At 37.0% G+C, this 19,942-nt stretch overlaps 1 protein-coding gene across 6 annotated transcripts in view; it reads right to left on the reverse strand.

Annotated features, from left to right (window-relative positions):
• The window catches only part of UGGT2 (UDP-glucose glycoprotein glucosyltransferase 2), a 156,298-nt gene that overhangs the window by 103,414 nt on the left and 32,942 nt on the right, over positions 1 to 19,942 (reverse strand). For all 6 annotated transcript variants that reach the window (XM_055542858.1, XM_055542857.1, XM_055542856.1 and 3 more), the window contains 5 exons: positions 15,140 to 15,212; positions 11,764 to 11,864; positions 7,833 to 7,932; positions 6,500 to 6,560; positions 849 to 940 (listed from right to left, as the gene is read on the reverse strand). In XM_055542858.1, the coding sequence (XP_055398833.1) occupies positions 849 to 940; positions 6,500 to 6,560; positions 7,833 to 7,932; positions 11,764 to 11,864; positions 15,140 to 15,212 (427 nt within the window). The remainder of the gene's footprint in view (positions 1 to 848; positions 941 to 6,499; positions 6,561 to 7,832; positions 7,933 to 11,763; positions 11,865 to 15,139; positions 15,213 to 19,942) is intronic.

The raw sequence follows: 19,942 nt of genomic DNA on the forward strand, positions 1-19,942 counted from the left end.
CAAAAAAGGCAAACTGAATTCAATTAAAACTAAATATTTGAAATAAAGTATATTGTGTTTACTAAATTCATCTTATATTCTAATTATGAATTTTTAAAGTAGTTTTATGACTCTCAAAGGAAAATAAATTCACTTTGATTTCTCTTCTGTGGCCCATGTCTTTTCATTTACAGGTTAATGGCCAAGATAAATACAATACTTTCTAATTCTGCACTAGAGCATTTTGGGGAACTTTTTTGACCTAAAGAGACAGTATCGAGCAATCTATCATTTCCTTCTTTTGGCCACACTGTGCTGCATGGGGGATCTTAGTTCCCCAACCAGGGATCAAATCCATGCTCCCAGCACTGGGAGCATAAAGTCTTAACCACTGGACTGCCAGGGAAGTCCCTAGCAATCTAACATTTCAAGTTTACTTTCTGATGGATACAAGCACTTAAAATTCTTCCTGCTTGTTTCTTTATTCTGGGAAAACATCTCATACTCCTTTCACATCTTTTCTGAAGGGTACAACTCCCTAGCTACTCAGCTCTGGCCCAAGAAACTTTCAAGCTAATGATAGACCTACTTGTCAATTAAAGACAGTTTCAAATAATAGGACAAGAATAAGTCTAGGATTCAGAAACTTCAATTTTATCACCTGAATAAACTTCTCCAAGGTTTCTTTCAGCTCTGATATTCAAAGACACTTAAGAGAATATTCTACCAAAATAACAGAGTTGCTTTGCGAAGTCAAAAAGATATATTTGCTTTAAAGTGAATATCTGCATTTCAACAAATACTAAATTCAGAACAAAAGTGCACCTTTACACATAAACCAGAGTTTCTATCAGTAATTTAATACTTACCTAAAAGGATCAAAGGAATCCATATCAACACGAAGTCCATTTATATACAGACCAGCATCGCCTGGCTGAATATCAAATTTATCTTGAAGATGCTGGAAATAGAGAAAATAATTAACCAAATGATATAATAATAGTTGATCTGTGTCAGGAGTTGGCAAACTATTTCTATTGAGTCGGATAGTAAATATTTTTAGGCTTTACCAACTACTCAACTCCATCCTGCAGCACAAAAGCACCACAGACAATCGACAAATGAGCATGATTATGTTCCCAATAAAACTTTTATGCGTTAAGACAGGCCGCAGCCCGTATTTGGCCTTTATGTGGGTAGTACTGCCCACACTTGATGGGAATCTTATAAAAGGTTAGAGACAATACTTGAGTATTTTGATTTTGTAATATGTGATATTAATTTCCTAATGCTACAACTACTACTTACCTATTACATTTTATACTCTATGTGCATGTACACACAAACACTTAGCATTTGACAGCGGGCACATTCCTATTCTTTGATAGCCCAGAACTCAAAACTTTGGTGTATGTGTAAATATTTAGCAATCACTCTAAATTCATAAGTTTCCATGAAACAAGTGTTTCAATGTTCACTTTTAGTTAAAACTTCACTTTTATTGATATAAATATTGATGTAAAAATTCTAATATCTTATGCTTTCAAATGTTGTCAAGAATTTTTACAATTTTGATGTATTTTTTCTCCTACTTAAGAGTAAACAGGTTTTAACCTTCAAGTGAATCAACTTTTTCTGACTTTGTTACTGATTTCTAGTTTGCACTGAGACTGAGAATTTTTTCCTATTTATTCCACTTCCTGGAATTTTTACAATTACTACTTTCACTTGGTCTTCTATATCTTTACTCACTTTCTGACCATTTCATTAGTCTGAGAGAGGTAAATTATACTTCTCCTTCCATTTCCTGTAGTTTGTTTCATGATGGTGCTGCAGTGTTTTGATGTAAAGCTATCTTAAACTGCTCTATTTTCATTATGAATTGTATCCTTTAGTGTTATAAAGGGCCATTTTTGGGTCATTAATATTTTTAGAACTGAATTTGGCTTCATGGCATTTTAAGATCATACCCTTAGAACATAGTATTTGCTTGATATACCTTTGCACATCCTTTCTTTTTTGACATTTCTGAATCATGTTAAGGGTTTTTATTTCACATACAAACATTAGGTGTGTTTGTTTCACACCTAATGAAACAAACAGAAAAATTTTGCTAATATGTTAAGCTTATTTACATTTATTGATATCCTAGACTTGGTTAGCCTCAAACGGGATTCTTTCATGCTGTTTACTCTTTCAAGATGCATTTTTAAAGTTCTTTTTTTTTTTCTTGTTCACTCAGCTCTCTTCATGCTTCAGAAGATTTAGACTTTTCTCTACTAGTTACTATCAAACATGCATATTTATTTAATACCCTCCATCATCTTTTTAACCAATAGCTAATGATTTGTTGCAAAAAAAATAACAGAATAAGCCTTTAAACTTTTCCTGCTGCTTTTCCTCTTGGACAATTTTACTCAATAGTTTTTAGTCATTAGTGGTTAACTATGTACTTTCTAATAATTTTAGGCTTTCACTGCTTGATTTTTCAGCTTTATATCCTTGATTCCTGTGTTTACAGTTATGGAATCAGCAAGTTTATTCTGTTTTCTACCTTTTCCCTTATATTTACCAGTAGCAATATTTTATCTTTGTCAGAATAGGTACTGTTTTCATACTACACTATTACCCTGTCCCTCACTTTTTAGTTTCAGTGTTCACACAAACATATTCAATGCCCAAAAGGCAGTTGTTCTGCCCAGGAATCTTCAGTCAGTTCTTCGCCCAAAGAAATTCCTCAGAAAGTGTTCTTGGGAGCAATATCCCCTGAATTTTTGGATGTTTAACATCTTTGTAGCCGTATATTCATATCTTCTTGAATGACAATTTTTCTTTCCTTGAATATCTTATAAGTAGAGCTTCATTGTTTCTTGACATTGAATTTGTTTTTGAGAAGTCTAACACCAATCTGATTTTCTTTCATTATAATCTTCTTAAATAAATCCATAAATAATTAATTCCCTTTATTTCCTATAAAGTTCAATAGTCTATGTTTCCATTTTGACCATTCATGGTCAACTGTACCAAGTTACACAGTGCATCTTTTAATTTGTGGATTTGTATCTTCATTTCAGAAAATTTTCTAATTGTAGTCTTAAGCACTTATTCTGTCCATTGGTTTTATTTTTCCATTTTGTGACTCTAGTATAGGTATGTTGGATTTCCTTTTCCTGCCTGTACTTTATCATTTTCTCTTGAATCCTGTTTCTTTTTTTTTTCTCTCCGCATTTATTATTTCTATCTGTCTTCTACTGTGCTTCCTATAGGGTCAGTTCTCCTTTGTGCCACTTATCATTTTAGTTTTTACTTCAGAAATGCTTTTATCTTTACTTTGTATATCTTCACAAAGTTCTTCCAGTTCTAGCCCAACTTAAACCACTTGAACAAAGACCTTCTCTAACCTAAATATTCTATCCTAACGTCCTCCTTTTGAGACACTAACAAGAGTCTACCAAGGTTGCTCTCCTTCACTGCAGCCAGTCTACTAAACTCAGCTTTGCCTGTGCAACAGTTTCTCTGCTGAGTTCTTGTTGAGGAGCTGACAGTCTATATCAACCTCTTCCTTCCCACTTGGTTTTATTTAAATACATTTCTCTAGCCCATTGTACGTTTTTCTTCTGGCAATGGGAAATACTGAAAAAAATTTTTAGAAGAAAAGTGACTAGATCAAATTTCTTAATTTCCTCAAATATCTTTCCAATCACCTATCAAGATGACTGGCAATTGAAAAATTCAGAATTCTTATTAAATTGTTCCGAAATGAACTGTAAACCAGGGCACAAATTCTGGTTCCATCTTGTACAAATCCTGTGACCCAGAATAAATCACTGGATTTCAGTTTATACATTAGGATATTTACAACAGCTAAAATATATAAAACATCTTAAAAACTACATACTGCTAAATACAGACTGTTTTATAAAGTGAAGTCACGCTCATTCATGTCCAACTCTTTGTGATCTCATGGACTGTAGCCTACCAGGCTCTTCCGTCCATGGGATTTTCCAAGCAAGAATACTGGAGTGGGTTGCCATTTCCTTTTCCAGGAGATCTTCCCTGACCCAGGGATTGAACCCGGGTCTCCCGCATTGCAGGCAGACGCTTTACCATGTGAGCCACCAGGGAAGTTGTTATAGGTAAACTAAATATTCAAAAGTTTTCAATTCAACAAATATCTCTGGTGGAATGCTCTGTGCCAGATACTACGGCCATTCAAACCTCTAGGTTCAGAGTTTTCTGATTTACTCATTTCCCCTAACTTTCATTTCCATTCTACTTTAGCAGCTAGCTTTAGCTGTCATCCTGTGATTATGTCATCAAAAGTGGTCTATCTTTGAAACCATCCCATTTGAAAGTGAAAGTTGCCTAGCCTGCCAGGCTCCTCTGTCCATGGAATTCTCCAGGCAAGAATACTGGAGTGAGTAGCCATTCCCTTCTCCAGGGGATCTTCCCAACCCAGGGATCAAACCCAGGTCTCCCGTGTTGTAGGCAGATTCTTTACCATCAGAGCCACCAGGGAAGCTCAAGAATCCCATTTGGTCTTTCCAATTATCTCTTTTACTCCTACAATATCACCTCTTAAACCTCATGAAACTCTTCAGCCTCTGGAATTAAAATCACACAGAGCAAAGCTTTGATGACCAGGAACAACCATTTTGGACTCTTAACTGAGCAAAAAATAAATTGGATTATGTGATGCCACTGATACACTGGCATTCCTTTCTTTCCCCTTCTTTCCCAATCTCTCTTCCTTATTGTAAGTGGCATTATTCAAACAAAAACAGAAATGCTTTTAAAAAATGCATTTTGCTTGAAGAATGGTGAAAGCAACTAGGAAAATTACAGAAAGGAGTAATACTTAGTTTTAAAGGATAAGCAAGAATTTGTTAGGTGGTCAGTGAATCAAAGAATATCCCAGGTAGGGATGATGTGTTGTGGCTTCTACCACTTGGTCTCCAATGAACCATGCATCTACTTCATTATCATCATTGTAGTTCTTCGTCATCATCAAAACAGCCTGTATTTACTAAGAGCTTACTCTGTCTTAGTGTGACAGACACTGTTAACTGGCTAACCTATCATCATCTCTAGCCCATTGCTCCTCTTATTGCCTCAATTACTAGAAAAGTAAAAGACGCTTGCTCCTTGGAAGAAAAGCTATGACCAACCTAGACAACATATTAAAAAGCAGAGACATTACTTTGCCAACAAAGGTCTGCCTAATCAAAGCTATGATTTTTCCAGTAGTCATGTATGGATGTGAGATTTGGATTATAAAGAAATCTGAGCGCCTAAGAACTGATGCTTTTGAACTGTGGTGTTGAAGAAGACTCTTGAGAGTCCCTTGGACTGCAAGGAGATCCAACCAGTCCATCCTAAAGGAGATCAATCCTGAATATTCATTGGAAGGACTGATGCTGAAGCTGAAACTCCCAATACTTTGGCCACCTGATGCAAAGAACTGACTCACTGGAAAAAATCCTGATGCTGGGAAAAACTGAAGGCGAGAGGAGACGGGGACGACAGAGGATGAGATGCTTGGATGGCATCACTGACTCAATGGACATGAGTTTGAGTAAGCTCCAGGAGTTGGTGATGGACAGGGAAGCCTGGCGTGCTGCAGTTCATGGGGTCGCAAAGAGTCAGACCCGACTGAGCAACTGAATAGAACGGCACTTTACTAGTTCCCTCGTAGCTAGAAAGAACCACATTACAAAATTTTGGCCAATGAGACAGAAGTCAAAGTTGGCTGAAGTGTTCTAGGAAAGCTTTAGTCAAGATGAACATGGTTAATCTTCCTACCTCTTTCTGCTTTAAATATAGATAAGCAGTCTGGAACTGTGGCAACCTTTTTGCAACCAGAAAAGAGAAAAAAAAAAAACAAAACATGTCTGTGGCAACCTACTTTGAGACTTCTTTTTAATGTGAGAAAAGTGAACTCCTACTGTTTAAGGCCCTGTGTGCCTGGCATTATATTACTTAAAGCCAAATTAAGTCCTATGTAATAAAGCCAGGCAGTGTTCTCAAGCACTCCCTAAGTATTTACACAATTAGGATCATTTAGAGTCTCGAGGTAGGTAATTTAAGAGACCATTTAGCAGAATCTTATCAAATTTGTGATCAACTGTATACTATATGCTATAGGATTCTAGTAACATTCCAGTGGTTTAAATTTTTCTCAATCTTCACAAGCTTTTAAGCAAAACTTTTATAGGAAACAGAAGATTTATCTCATAGCCTTTATTCTCTATTTTGTGAAGAAAACCATATAGCATGGGCAGAAAATTTGGAGTATGTAAGGTTAATTAGACAGTAAGTAGGATCTATGTCAGGAAAGATTGGCTAGAATAACAAACTGTATGCTATATAAAGCAGACAATATAAAAATGGAACAACCTGAACTGTTTTAATAATCAAAAAGTACAAGCTAATATTTTTTGTATGAAAATTAAAGACCCAAAGTCTAAAATACAGTGTTATTAGTGTAGTAAATTTCTTTAAAAAAGGAATTCAAACTAACCTTTTGATTTTCCTGTATTTCCTCCCTCATAAGCTGATTTACAGCAATTCTGGTCAGATATCTGGGAACACAAAGAGATACAATTCATTCTTCCTTAAATGTTTAGGACTAAACTATGATTCAATGCAAGATAATACTCTGGATGAGGAACTAAAACTCTAAAGGCATTATAACTGAGAAGCACACATTTCCATACAGCCTATTTGATGGATGGCACAATGGCTTTCACTTGACAAGGTATTTGATTCATGTGGAACAGAGACTGTAAAAATGTTCATGCACACCCACTGCATGCATTATATACTATCAGGGCTTCTTTACTACTAGGTATTTATTTTTCAAGTATTCTTGATTGAAAATGTTGTTTTGTGTTGTTTTGCCCATAGGGAGAAATTCTGTATGAAATTACCACTGTCATTATATGTGCTGCTGCAAATAAGAAATTTTAGAATATTTTTACATAAAGAATTTTGGTTAACCTGAGATCTAGACCAGAGTATATAAGTTCTAAAATACTGATAATATTGACTTCATATATTTACTCTTGAAGAGCTTATAACTCCTTTATAATTTAAAAACAGCACAAATGTTTTTTAAATAAGTCTATTGATTATATTTATTTGACCTAATAATGCCTAAGAATGCTTAGTTATATGTCTGCCAATTTTATGCATAGAAGAAAGATTTAAAAGTTAAAAGACTGTTAATTAAAGTTTACATTAAGTAAAACTCAAACAGAAAGGGTATCTTAAAACAATCCATAATAAGTGTGTATTATTTCCTAAAATTTGGCAGCATTTGAGATAAAAACTACAACTAAAAATTTGATAATGCAAACTTTTTCATTCATTTATCAAGTATTTCATTTCAATGAACATTTCCTGGTTGTCTACAGAGTGACTTTTTTTTTTTTTTTAAAGAAAAATAAAAACCTTTTATTAAGTCTGAACATAAATAGAGGCAAGATTTTTAGTCTTGGGGATTAATTATGGTTGCGCCATTGATGGGGTCTGGAGGAAACCAATGCAATCTGTTTCATCCTCAGACTGAGGAAGCATCTACAAGTTCATGGAGCAACGAATCATCAGAGTAACTGGAGAGATGTGATCAAGAGTTCCATTTTGTAGTATGTAACAACATGCATGCACAAGACAATATTTTGCTCTAGTTTAAAAAAAAAACCCAATATACAGAATACAGACCCTCATTCTACAAACACTATAGATACCAGAATTAACTGACATCATTAAGTTGAATGAAATCAGCCATTTTCATAAAATTCATTTAATGGAAAGAGTTCTGGCTATCATCCAATCAATAACCTTTAATATACCTGGCTTTTATGGGGAAGTTCTGTGAAATGTCTTTCATTAATTTTATGGCATCATAAACTGGAGTGGACATTATTTGAGAAGCTGCTTGGAAACTAAGATCTGGAAGGAAAAAAAAATCATTAAAGAAACTGACATGTTAGACCATGTAATTTAAATAACCCTTCTTGCCATGTATTCATATATAGAAACATTAAAAAACACTCATACTTACCATTATTCAGAACTTTTAAATGAAATGGAAAGCTATCACTTCTATCCAATTAAGATAAGTTTTACACTTACCTTTACTGATAAAATCTGAGATAGTGTAAATAACAAGTAAATGAATATAATATTATCAGAGTCCATTACCAGCTTTTGCTTTTCTCTAAACTGTTTCATACCTAGATGACTCAAATTGTTATTTAAGTCTTTCACTTTGCCTCTCAAATCCGGATTCTCATATTTAACTGTCTTCTTGGTTTTATCACTTGGATACTTCAAAAGCAACATGTTCAGTAACAAATTTGTGATATTCCTGCCCAACTTTGCCCAGATCTGGTCCTCTTTGGTCTTCTCTTTACAACAAATCCACCACTGTCCATCCAGCTGGGTAAACCATGAATCCAGCAGTTGTTCCTGGTGTCTCTTCTCCCTCACACTCCATTTCCAACACTCACAAAGGTCTTTGATACTCTCTCTAAATAACCCACCCTCGAATTTATTCCAACCCTTCATCAGACCTCTATTCAATCACCCCTTCTTGAAGAAGCCTCCTTTTTCTGTTACCCCTTCTCTGCCCCTATCTCACCACTCAGATCTTCCTGACATATGCTTTTCTTAATCTTTTGTTCCTTTATTCTGCAGCAGTTGTGATAGTGATTTTTAAACTGGTTTTTAAAATTGTTTACGTTTATCCACATCCTTTGAAGAAATGTGATGTCTGTTTTAGCTCTTTTTACCTTTGGAATATGTGTTTTCCAAAGTGTCAGTTGCAACCCATTGGTCAGTAGTGAAATCAGATTAATGGGTAATGCGAAGGTTTTTTTAATCAAATGAAACAGGGTATAATAAAAGAAAGTTTTATCAGAATTAATAAAATGTAGTATTGGGCTTCCCTGATAGCTCGGTTGGTAAAGAATCCGCCTGCAATGTAGGAGACCCCGGTTTGATTCCTGGGTAGGGAAGATCCGCTGGAGAAGGGATAGGCTTCCCACTCCAGTATCCTTGGGCTTCCCTTGTGGCTCAGCTGGTAAAGAATCCGTCTACAATGAGGGAGACCTGGGTTCTATCTCTGGGTTGGGAAGAATCCCTGGAGAAGGGAAAGGCTACCCTCTCCAGTATTCTGGCCTGGAAAATTTCATGGACTGTATAGTCCATGGGGTCGCAAAGAGTCAGACACAACTGAGTGGCTTTCACTTTCAGTAAACATATATGGGGCTTCCCTGGTAGCTCAGATGGTAAAGAATCTGCCTGCAATGCAGGAGACCTGGGTTCGATCCCTGGGTTGGGAAGATCTCCGGGAGAAGGGAATGGCTATCTAATCCAGTATTCTTGCCTGGAAAATCCCATGGACAGAGGAACCTGGTCAGCTACAGTCCATAGGGTAGCAGAGAGTCGGACACGACTGAGCGACTAACACACATATACACACACACAGTAAACATACATATCTATAGTGAAGTTTTTTTTTTAAGTGTATCTATGTATTAACGCATTATACATTTGTTGTATGGTCTTGATGTAAAATATATTTCCTACTCCAGGTGTCAGCCAAAAATTATAAAACCATGGTTATAGGGACATTACTGATTGCTAGCAGAAATTCAATAAATATTTGTTAAATCAATCAAAAAAGGAAAAGAAAAGGTCTTGATCACTTCCCTTCTCCTGAATCTATTTCCTTGGCTTCTGTGACATGCTCTTCCATCTCTCATCATCATTCCATTGTGTCTGCTTGTCCAACATAAATGAGCAGACTCTCCCTTGTGCACTAATTTGGTTACTCTGCACTTTCAGTTAGCACCTCCACCTTCAAAAAACCTCTATGCTAACATTTTCCACTTTTAAAATCTTCTCCTTTCAGTATAAGGACTTTGTATTCACCCCACCACTGGAACTGGTCATCTGGATATGTCACAATTACTTTAAGTCAATTTTTTAAACGCCAGTCTGATTATTTCTGAGCCCTGTATTCAACCCCAAGCATGTTTTATATTCTCTCTACAGAGGCTCCAAGCTGGAAATTTTAAAGTCATCTTTGAGTCTTTTAATCTCCTGAATATTTGCTAAATCCAGCCTGCCCATCTATGTCTCTACCACAGCAAAGGTTCTGTCTCTCACTATACTAATTCAATGATGTCTTAACTAGACTTCCTATTTCTAGTCCATTCAAATATACCTTACACAGACATTACGGAGGTTAATTAAAACTAAGCTAACTATGCATGTTCTCTGTTTACCAGTCTTTAAAAGCACTCTATTACTTACACTTTTCTAAATTATGGGTCCCTTGGAGAACACTTTGGGTTTCCCTGTGGAAAGCAACAGTCTACTTTCTCCTCCAAAATGTTCTCCACCATGCCCTCCTTCAGGGGATCTTCCCAACCCAGGGACTGAACCCAGGTCTCCCGTATCGCAGGTGGATTCTTTACTGTCTGAGCCACCACCACCAACAGTGTGCATCCTTGTGCAATCACGTCCATGGGGTTGCAAAGAGTCAGACACGACTAAGCATGCACATTGGTGGTGGTGGTGGTGGCTCAGACATTAAAGAATCCACCTGCAACATGGGAGACATGGGTTCAATCTCTGGGTTGGGAAGATCCCCTGAAGGAAGGCATGGTGGAGAACATTTTGCAGAAGAAAGTAGACTGTTGCCTGTCTACAGCTGGAAGAGTTGGAGAGTCATGGAAAGTGGCTGAATATGGGTATGTTGGTTTCTTTGGGGAGGGGTGAGGAAAATACTCTAAAACTGATTGTGTGTGCTGTGCTAAGTTGCTTCAGTCATGTCTGACTCTGTGTGACCCTATGGATTGTAGCCTTCCAGACTCCTCTGTCCATGGGATTCTCCAGGCAAGAGTACTAAAGTGGGTTGCCATGCCCTTCTCCAAGGGATCTTCCCAGCTCAGGGATCAAACCCGCAGCTTCTGCACCTCCTGTACTGCAGGTGGTTCCTTTATCACTGGGCTACCAGGGAAGCCCTAAAACTGAGTATGGTGACAGTTAAAAATCTCTAAAAATATACTACACTTAATTCTACTCTTTAAATGGTGAACTGTATAATGCATCAAGTATATTTCAATTGGCTGTTGTATTAAAAGAAGTTGATGAGATATAATAAAAGTTATGGATTCCACAGAAAAAGGACATCACTATGACCCACCAAAAAGGACATCACTATGACCCACTAGAAATTATAAATAAAATAGAAAATTAAAAACTGAAAAGGAATTACAGTTTAATCCAAACTAAATTTTGGTCTCAAAATACCTGCTTATAGGATGTCAGTACAGAAACTATTTTGAGGTCATAATGAAATATGCAATGGTCTCTAAAGATGAAAATTTTAAAGAGAAGAAAACTAAGATTTAGTTCTGATTTCTCTTAACTTACTAATCAGGATTTTTAACCAGTGCTGTAGATACCCTGAAACATAGTTTAATATTTGAGATGAACATACAAGATAACTCATACATACTTTAAAAATGATTAGGTAATATCAGATAACTGCACATCATATAATTTTAAATCTTACAGAGATAAAATATAACTTACTTGATGAATAACATTTAAATTAAATTTTATGTCCACAAAAAGTAATGCATATTAGTCACATAATTAGTAATTATTGCCTAAGAAATAATTTACATCATGTTATATAAAAGCATATTTAATAAAACAGAGATCAGTTACCAATATGCTATTTTAACATAGACTGAAATACTGTACCTTGTAGCTCCCAGACTTTCAAAGGCATCATTTCTTTATTACTCTCAATCAGGTATTTTTGGAATGTTGTCAGATTATCTCTAAGATCTGAATATCTTTCTCTGTATTAGAATATTAAGTAATGTTAATTATCATCACATATTATAAACCACTATTATACAAGCAGTATATTTTTGAAATTATCTCTTCCTAATACTTAAACACAAACTAATGGTTCAAGATAATAATAATGATGCAGCTATAGTGACAGAATTTAAAAATGCAGAAGGAGACATGCATGTCTTCTTTTTTTCAATGTATAAAACAAAACAAAATATGGAGATATATGCTGTCATTTGTTAACATTACCTATAAGGGATCCAAGGGTGAGGACAGAATTATTAGTTTTTATGTTATACACTTTTTCTTTAACACTTTATAAATTTCAAGTCTTGCTTTTATAATTAAAAACAAACATTATTTTATAAAGAAAGACATCAATGTGTCCCATAAAATTTTAGCTTATTTCTGAAAAGTTCCATCTTTGAAACTTATAAAGAAAACTTAAATAAGATAATTTTGCCCAATTAAACATATCTACATATTCTTATAATTTGCTGATCATGATGATTCATTGGATCATGGAAAAAGCAAGAGAGTTTCAGAAAAACACCTACTTCTGCTTTATTGACCATGCCAAAGCCTTTGACTGTGTGGATCACAATAAACTGTGGAAAATTCTGAAAGAGATGGGAATACCAGACCACCTGACTTGTATCCTGAGAAATCTGTATTCAGTTCGAGAAGCAACAGTTAGAACTGGACATGGAACAACAGACTGGTTCCAAATCAGGAAAGAAGTACATCAAGGCTATATATTTGCACCCTGATTATTTAACTTATATGCAGAATACATCATGCGAAATGTTGGGTTGGATGAAGCACAAGCTAGAATCAAGATTGCCCGGAGAAATGTCAACAACCTCAGATATGCAGATGACACCACCCTTATGGCAGAAAGCAAAGAAGAACTAAAGAGCCTCTTGATGAAAATGAAAGAGGAAAGTGAAAAAGTTGATGTAAAACTCAATATTCAGAAAACTAAGATCATGGCATCTGGTCCCACAACTCCATGGCAAATAGATGGGGAAACAGTGGAAACAGTGACAGACTTTATTTTTGGGGGCTCCAAAATCACTGCAGATGGTGACTACAGCCATGAAATTAAAAGACGCTTACTCCTTGGAAGGAAAGTTATGACCAACCTAAATAGCATATTAAAAAGCAGAGACATTACTTTGCCAACAAAGGTCCATCTAGTCAAGGCTATGGTTTTTCCAGTAATCACGTATGGATGTGAGAGTTGGACTATAAAGAAAGCTGAGCACCAAAGAATTGATGCTTTTGAACTGTGGTATAGGAGAAGACTCTTGAAGAGTCCCTTGGACAGCAAGAGATTCTACTAGTCCATCCTAAAGGAAATCAGTCCTGAATATTCATTGGAAGGACTGATGCTGAAGCTGAAACTCCAATACTTTGGCCACTTGATGAGAAGAACTGACTCTTTTGAAAAGACCATGATGCTGGGAAAGATTGAAGGCATGCGGAGAAGGGGATAACAAAGGATGAAATGGTTGGATGGCATCACTGACTCAATGGACATGGGTTTGGGTTTGGGTGGACTCCGGGAGTTGATGATGGACAGGGAGGCCTGGCGTGCTGCAGTTCATGGGGGCGCAAAGAGTCGGACATGACTGAGCAACTGAACTGAACTGAGGTATTCTTAAAGACTGACAAATAATAATGCAGAAGAATGGCATTTTACCATACATGTAATAAAAATTATCATCTTATTCTCCAATCTCTCATGAACTCAACACATAGTACCACTTCCTATTATTAGAGAGAATTCTTTTCAAAAAAGTTTATCTAGCTATTGGCACAATTTATAAATAAATTTTGTATTTTCAACAGTAAGGAGAAATGAGTATTTTAAAGTGAGAGAAAAACTAAATGTACAGAACATGCATACATAAATGGAGTCATCTCATAGTTAACTGTAATACATGTACTGCAATGTTCTATGTTGAAATTTTATTCCAATGTGGGACTACATTTTAAAAACTAATCAAGACTGCTCTTACAGTGAAAAAGCAATAGAACTTCTTTGAAAAGAGGTTCATTATGAATTTACCACTCCTTTCACAATATTTTGTTACAGAGTAATATTAAATTTGTAAGAGCTGTTGTGTTGCTTTTCATCTTTAATCATAAGCTTAATGATAATTTTCACTGGTAAAATTATGTATGTAATCCAGGCAAAAAGACATTATTCATACAATACCTCAAAGCAAAAGCTTTTTGCTTAAATCAATTATGTAAAACCTGGGTACTTCCTCTCCAAAAAAACTAATATCCCAGGGTTCCAAAGGCTTTTTGGAATACAAGCAATTTATTCCCATAAATAGTTATGTTTAAGAAAGTATGGATTCTACAATGTGAGACATAGCTGGAAATGGAATAAAAATGTTATCTACTAAATAAAAACCTTCCTTAAATCCATTTTACAAGAAGCATTAACAGATTACAAGCATAGAATTGTCCAGCAAACTACAGAAATGTAATTCAGTCATCTGTATAAAGCAATATAATGTCCAAAAATGTTGCCCTTGCTCTGTACAATTGTCTCCTCACAGAACTGACGTAAGTATCCTTTATACATATTTGTAATATTAAATAAGAACTCAAGATATTAATAAAAATGGTTCTTTATTTTTAATTAATTTTGCCTTTATAATGGAATCACAAACTTGCCCTTCTTGTTAGTAAGAAAAACCACACATAAAACTAAAATTCCCATCTGTTAACATTCAGAGAGCACTCACCATCCTATTCCTTGTCTTCATTCAATGATGCAGGAAAAGCAAAGCAGGAGAAGTTTACTTTTGGAAAGGTTACTTATATGTGTATATAAAATGAAGACCAGAAGTTAAAAGGTATTTAATATGGCAATCTTGCGACAGAAATTTAGGGAAATAAATATTTTCTCTTTTAAGACATAAAAGTGCTGATTTTTTTATGCTAAAAAGGCAATAAAAACTATGAATTGTGTAACCCATCAGAAAAGATTCTACAGGTTTTTTTTTTTAGTTTTTGCCAGAGATAACTCTGATCATTTTAAATTTCCATTATCTCTAATCATACTCATTATCCTGTGGAATTAGTGATTATTTTTCAATTTTGAGCTTTTTTGCATTAACCCTGTGTTACTTTTGTAATAAAAACAGTAATATGTACATTCAGAATGTGAAACATATGCCAACACAACATATTGAATCTATTTCTTTAAAAACAAGTTTAATAGTATAGTAATAGTTTCATTTCTATTCAGACTTACTTTAATTTCCCAAAAAGAAATCCTTGAACTTCATTTGTTTCAGTAACATCTTCTGCAGTAGTATTAGCCACAGCTATATTTTGGAAACAAAAACATAAAATGAACATATTTCAGACTGGAAGAGGAATATGTGATAAAAAATTAGAACTCAAAATCAAATTGCATTTTTTTTACCTTCTCTTTCATGGATCAGTCTAATGATACAAGAGTGTGCTCTCTTAGTAAACAAGCTTGACTACTAAATACTTTACAACCAGCTATATGCCCTATAGATCATCTTGTAGTCAAGCTTTATTTTATACTAGAGTGATAAACCAAGAGACTGATCCAGACTTGCCCAAAGTGTCCAAGTCTCCAGCAGAGGCATGGGTTGGCCTCTGAAGGGTGGGGCGCACTGAGTGTAGCAGTGCATGCATGGGACCTTTTGAAGGAGGTCACCATTATCTTCATTACCTTCACCATAGTTTGGTCACAGATAAATAACAAGGGTGTTTATTGGAAGGACTGATGGTGAAGCTGAAACTCCAGTACTTTGGCCACCTCACGTGAAGAGCTGACTCACTGGAAAAGACCCTGATGCTGAGAGGGATTCGGGGCAGGAGGAAAAGGGGAAAACAGAGGATGAGATGGCTGGATTGCATCACCGACTTGATGGATATGAGTTTGGGTGAACTCTGGGAGTTGGTGATGGACAGGGAATCCTGGCGTGCTGTGACTCATGGGATCTCAAAGAGTTGGACATGACTGAGCACTGAACTGAACTGAAATAACAAGAAGGGAACACAGCCCCACCCATCAACAGAAAATTGGATTAAAGATTTACTGAACAAGGCCCCACCCATCAGAACAAGACCCAATTTCCACCTCAGTCAGTCTCTCCCATCAGGAAGCTTCCATAAGCCTCTTACCCTTCTCCATCAGAGCAGACAGACTGAAAACTACAAGCACAGAAAACTAACCAATCTGATCACATGGACCAGAGCCTTGTCTAACTCAAGGAAATTATGAGCCATGCCATTTAGGGCCACCCAAGATGAACAGGTCATAGTGGAGAGTTCTGACAAAACGTGGTCCACTGGAGAAGGGAATGGCAAACCACTTCAGTATTCTTGCCTTGAGAACCCCATGAACAGTATGAAAAGGCAAAAAAATAGGACACTGAAAGATGAACTCCCCAGGTCAGTAGATGCCTAATATGCTACTGGCGAACAGTGGAGAAATAACTTCACAAAGAATGAAGAGACAGAGCCAAGGCAAAAACACCACCCAGTTGTGAATGTGTCTGGTGACAGAAGTAAAGTCTGATACTATAAAGAGCAATACTGCATAGGAACCTGGAATGTTAGGTCCATGAATCAGGACAAATTGGAAGTGGTCAAACAGGAGATGGCAAGAATGAACATTGACATTTTAGGAAGCAGCGAACTAAAATGGACTGGAATAGATGAATTTAACTGAGTTCAGTTCAGTTCATTTGCTCAGTCATGTCCAACTTTTTGTGACCCCATGAACCGTAGCATGCCAGGCCTCCCTGTCCATCACCAACTCCTGGAGTCCACCCAAACCCATGTCCATTGAGTCGGTGATGCCATCCAACCATCTTATCTTCTGTCATCCCCTTCTCCTCCTGCTCTCAATCTTTCCCAGCATCAGAGTCTTTTCAAATGAGTCAGCTCTTTGCATCAGATGGCCAAAGTTTTGGAGTTTCAGCTTCAACGTCAGTCCTTCCAAAGAAAACCCAGGACTCATCTCCTTTAAGATGGACTGGTTGGATCTCCTTGCAGTCCAGGGGCTCTCAAGAGTCTTCTCGAACACCACAGTTCAAAAGCATCAGCTCTTTGGTGCTCAGCTTTCTTTATAGTCCAACTCTAACATGCACACACAACTGCTTGAAAAACCATAGCCTTGACTAGATGGACCTTTGTTGGCAAAGTAATGTCTCTGCTTTTTAATACGCTGTCTAGGTTGGTCATAACTTTCCTTCCAAGGAGTAAGCGTCTTTAATTTCATGGCTGCAATCACCATCTGCAGTGATTTTGGAGCCCAGAAAACTACAGTCACTGTTTCCCCATCTATTTGCCATGAACTGACGAGACCAGATGCCATGATCTTAGTTTTCTGAATGTTGAGCTTTAAGCCAACTTTTTCACTCTCCTCTTTCACTTTCATCAAGAGGTCTTCAGTTCTTCTTCAATTTCTGCCATAAGGGTGGTGTTATCTGCATATCTGAGGTTATTGATATTTCTCCTGGCAATCTTGATTCCAGCTTGTGCTTCCTCCAGCCCAGCATTTCTCATGATGTACTCTGCCTATAAGTTAAATAAGCAGGGTGACAATATATAGCCTTGGCGTACTCCTTTTCCTATTTGGAACCAGTCTGTTGTTTCATGTCCAGTTCTGTTGTTTCCTGACCTGCATACAGGTTTCTCAAGAGGCAGGTCAGGTGGTCTGGTATTCCCATCTCTTTCAGAATTTTCCACAGTATACTGTGATCCCCACAGTCAAAGGCTTTGGCATAGTAAATAAAGCAGAAATAGATGTTTTTCTGGAACTCTCTTCCTTTGTCCATAATCCAGCGGATGTTGGCAACTTGATCTCTGGTTCCTCTGCCTTTTCTAAATCCAGCTTGAACATTTGGAAATTCACTGTTCATGTATTGCTGAAGCCTGGCTTGGAGAATTTGAGCATCACCTTACTAGCGTGTGAGATGAGTGCAATTGTGCGGTAGTTTGAGCATTCTTTGGCATTGCCTTTCTTTGTATTGGAATGAAAACCGACCTTTTCCAGTCCTGTGGCCACTGCTGAGTTTTCCAAATTTGCTGGCATATTGCATGCAGCACTTTCACAGCATCATCTTTCAGGATTTGAAATAGCTCAACTGGAATTCCATCTCCTCCACTAGCTTTTTTCGTAGCTATACTTCCTAAGGCCCACTTGACTTCACATTCCAGGATGTCTGGCTCTAGGTAAGTGATCACACCATCGTGACTGTCTGGGTCATGAAGTTTTCTTTTGTTTAGTTCTTCAGTGTATTGTTGCCACCTCTTAATAACTCAGATTAACATTGTATCTACTACTGTGGGCAAGAATGCCTTTGAAGAAATGGAGTAGCCATTATAGTCAACAAAAGTGTCCAAAATGCAGTACTTAGATGCAATCTCAAAAATGACAGAATGGTCTCTGTTCATTTCCAAGGCAAGCCATTCAATATCACGGTAATCCAAGTCTATGCAGATGACACCACCTTTAAGGCAGAAAGTGAAGAAGAACTAAAGAGCCTCTTGATCAAAGTGAAAGAGGAGAGTGAAAAAGTTGGCTTAAAGCTAAACATTCAGAAAACTAAGATCATGGCTTCTCGCAGAAGCACCTCACGGCAAATAGATGGGTAAAGAGTGGAAACAGCAGATTTAATTTTTTCAGGCTCTAAAATCACAGCAGATGATGACTGCAGCCATGAAATTAAAAGATGCTTACTCTGTGGAAGGACAGTTATGAACAACCTAGACAGCATATTCAAAAGCAGAGACATTAATTTGCCAACAAAGGTCCCTCTAGTCAAGGCTATGGTTTTTCAAGTAGTCGTGTATGCATGTGAGAGTTGGACATTAAAGAAGGCTGAGCACCAAAGAATTGATGCTTTTGAACTGAGGTGTTGGAGAAGACTCTTGAGAGTCCCTTGGACTACAAGGAGATCCAACCAGTCCATCTTAAAGGAGATCAGTCCTGAGTGTTCATTGAAAGACTGATGTTGAAGCTGAAACTCCAGTTCTTTGGCCACCTGATGCAAAGAGCTGACTCATTTGAAAAAACCCTAATGCTGGGAAAGATTGCAGGTGGGAGGAGAAGGGGACGAAAGAGGATGAGATGGTTGGATGGCATCACCGACTCAGTGGACATGAGTTTGAGTAAACTCTGGGACTTGATGATGGACAGGGAGGCCTGGCGTGCTGCGGTCCGTGGGGTCACAAAGAGTCAGACATGACTGGGTGACTGAATTGGACTGAACTGATATTCTGACCAGTAATGCTGAAGAAGCTGAAGCTGAACGGTTCTATGAAGACCTACAAGACCTTCTAGAACTAACAACCAAAAAAGATGTCCTTTTCATTATAGCAGACTGGAATGCAAAAGTAGGAAGTCAAGAAACAGCTGGAGTAACAGGCAAATTTGGCCTTAGGGTACAGAAAGAAGCAGGGCAAAGGCTAACAGAGTTTTGCCAAGAGAACGCACTGGTCATAGCAAACACCCTCTTCCAACAACACAAGAGAAGACTCTACACATGGACATCACCAGATGGTCAATACCAAAATCAGATCAATTATATTCTTTGTAGCCAAAGATGGAGAACTTCTATACAGTCAGCAAAAACAAGACCAGGAGCTGACTATGGCATTGACCATGAACTCCTTATTGCCAAATCCAGACTTAAACTGAAGAAAGTAGGGAAAACCACTAGACGATTCAGTTATGACTTAAATCAAATCCCTTACGATTATACAGCGGAAATGAAAAATAGATTCAAGGGATTAGATCTGATAGACAAAGTGCCTGAAGAACTATGGATGGAGGTTTGTGACGCTGTACAGCAGGCAGTGATCAAGACCATCTCCAGGAAACAGAAATGTCTAAAGGCAAAATGGTTGTCTGAAGAGGCCTTACAAACAGCTATAAAAAGAAGAGAAGCAAAAGGCAAAGAGAAAAGAAAAGATATATCCATTTGAATGCAGAGTTCCATAGAATAGCAAGGAGAGATAAGAAAGCCTTCCTCAGTGATCAATGCAAAGAAATAGAGGAAAACAATAG

This window comes from Bubalus kerabau, chromosome 12 (assembly GCF_029407905.1).
Source record: "Bubalus kerabau isolate K-KA32 ecotype Philippines breed swamp buffalo chromosome 12, PCC_UOA_SB_1v2, whole genome shotgun sequence".
NCBI classification, from domain to species: Eukaryota; Metazoa; Chordata; class Mammalia; order Artiodactyla; family Bovidae; genus Bubalus; species Bubalus kerabau.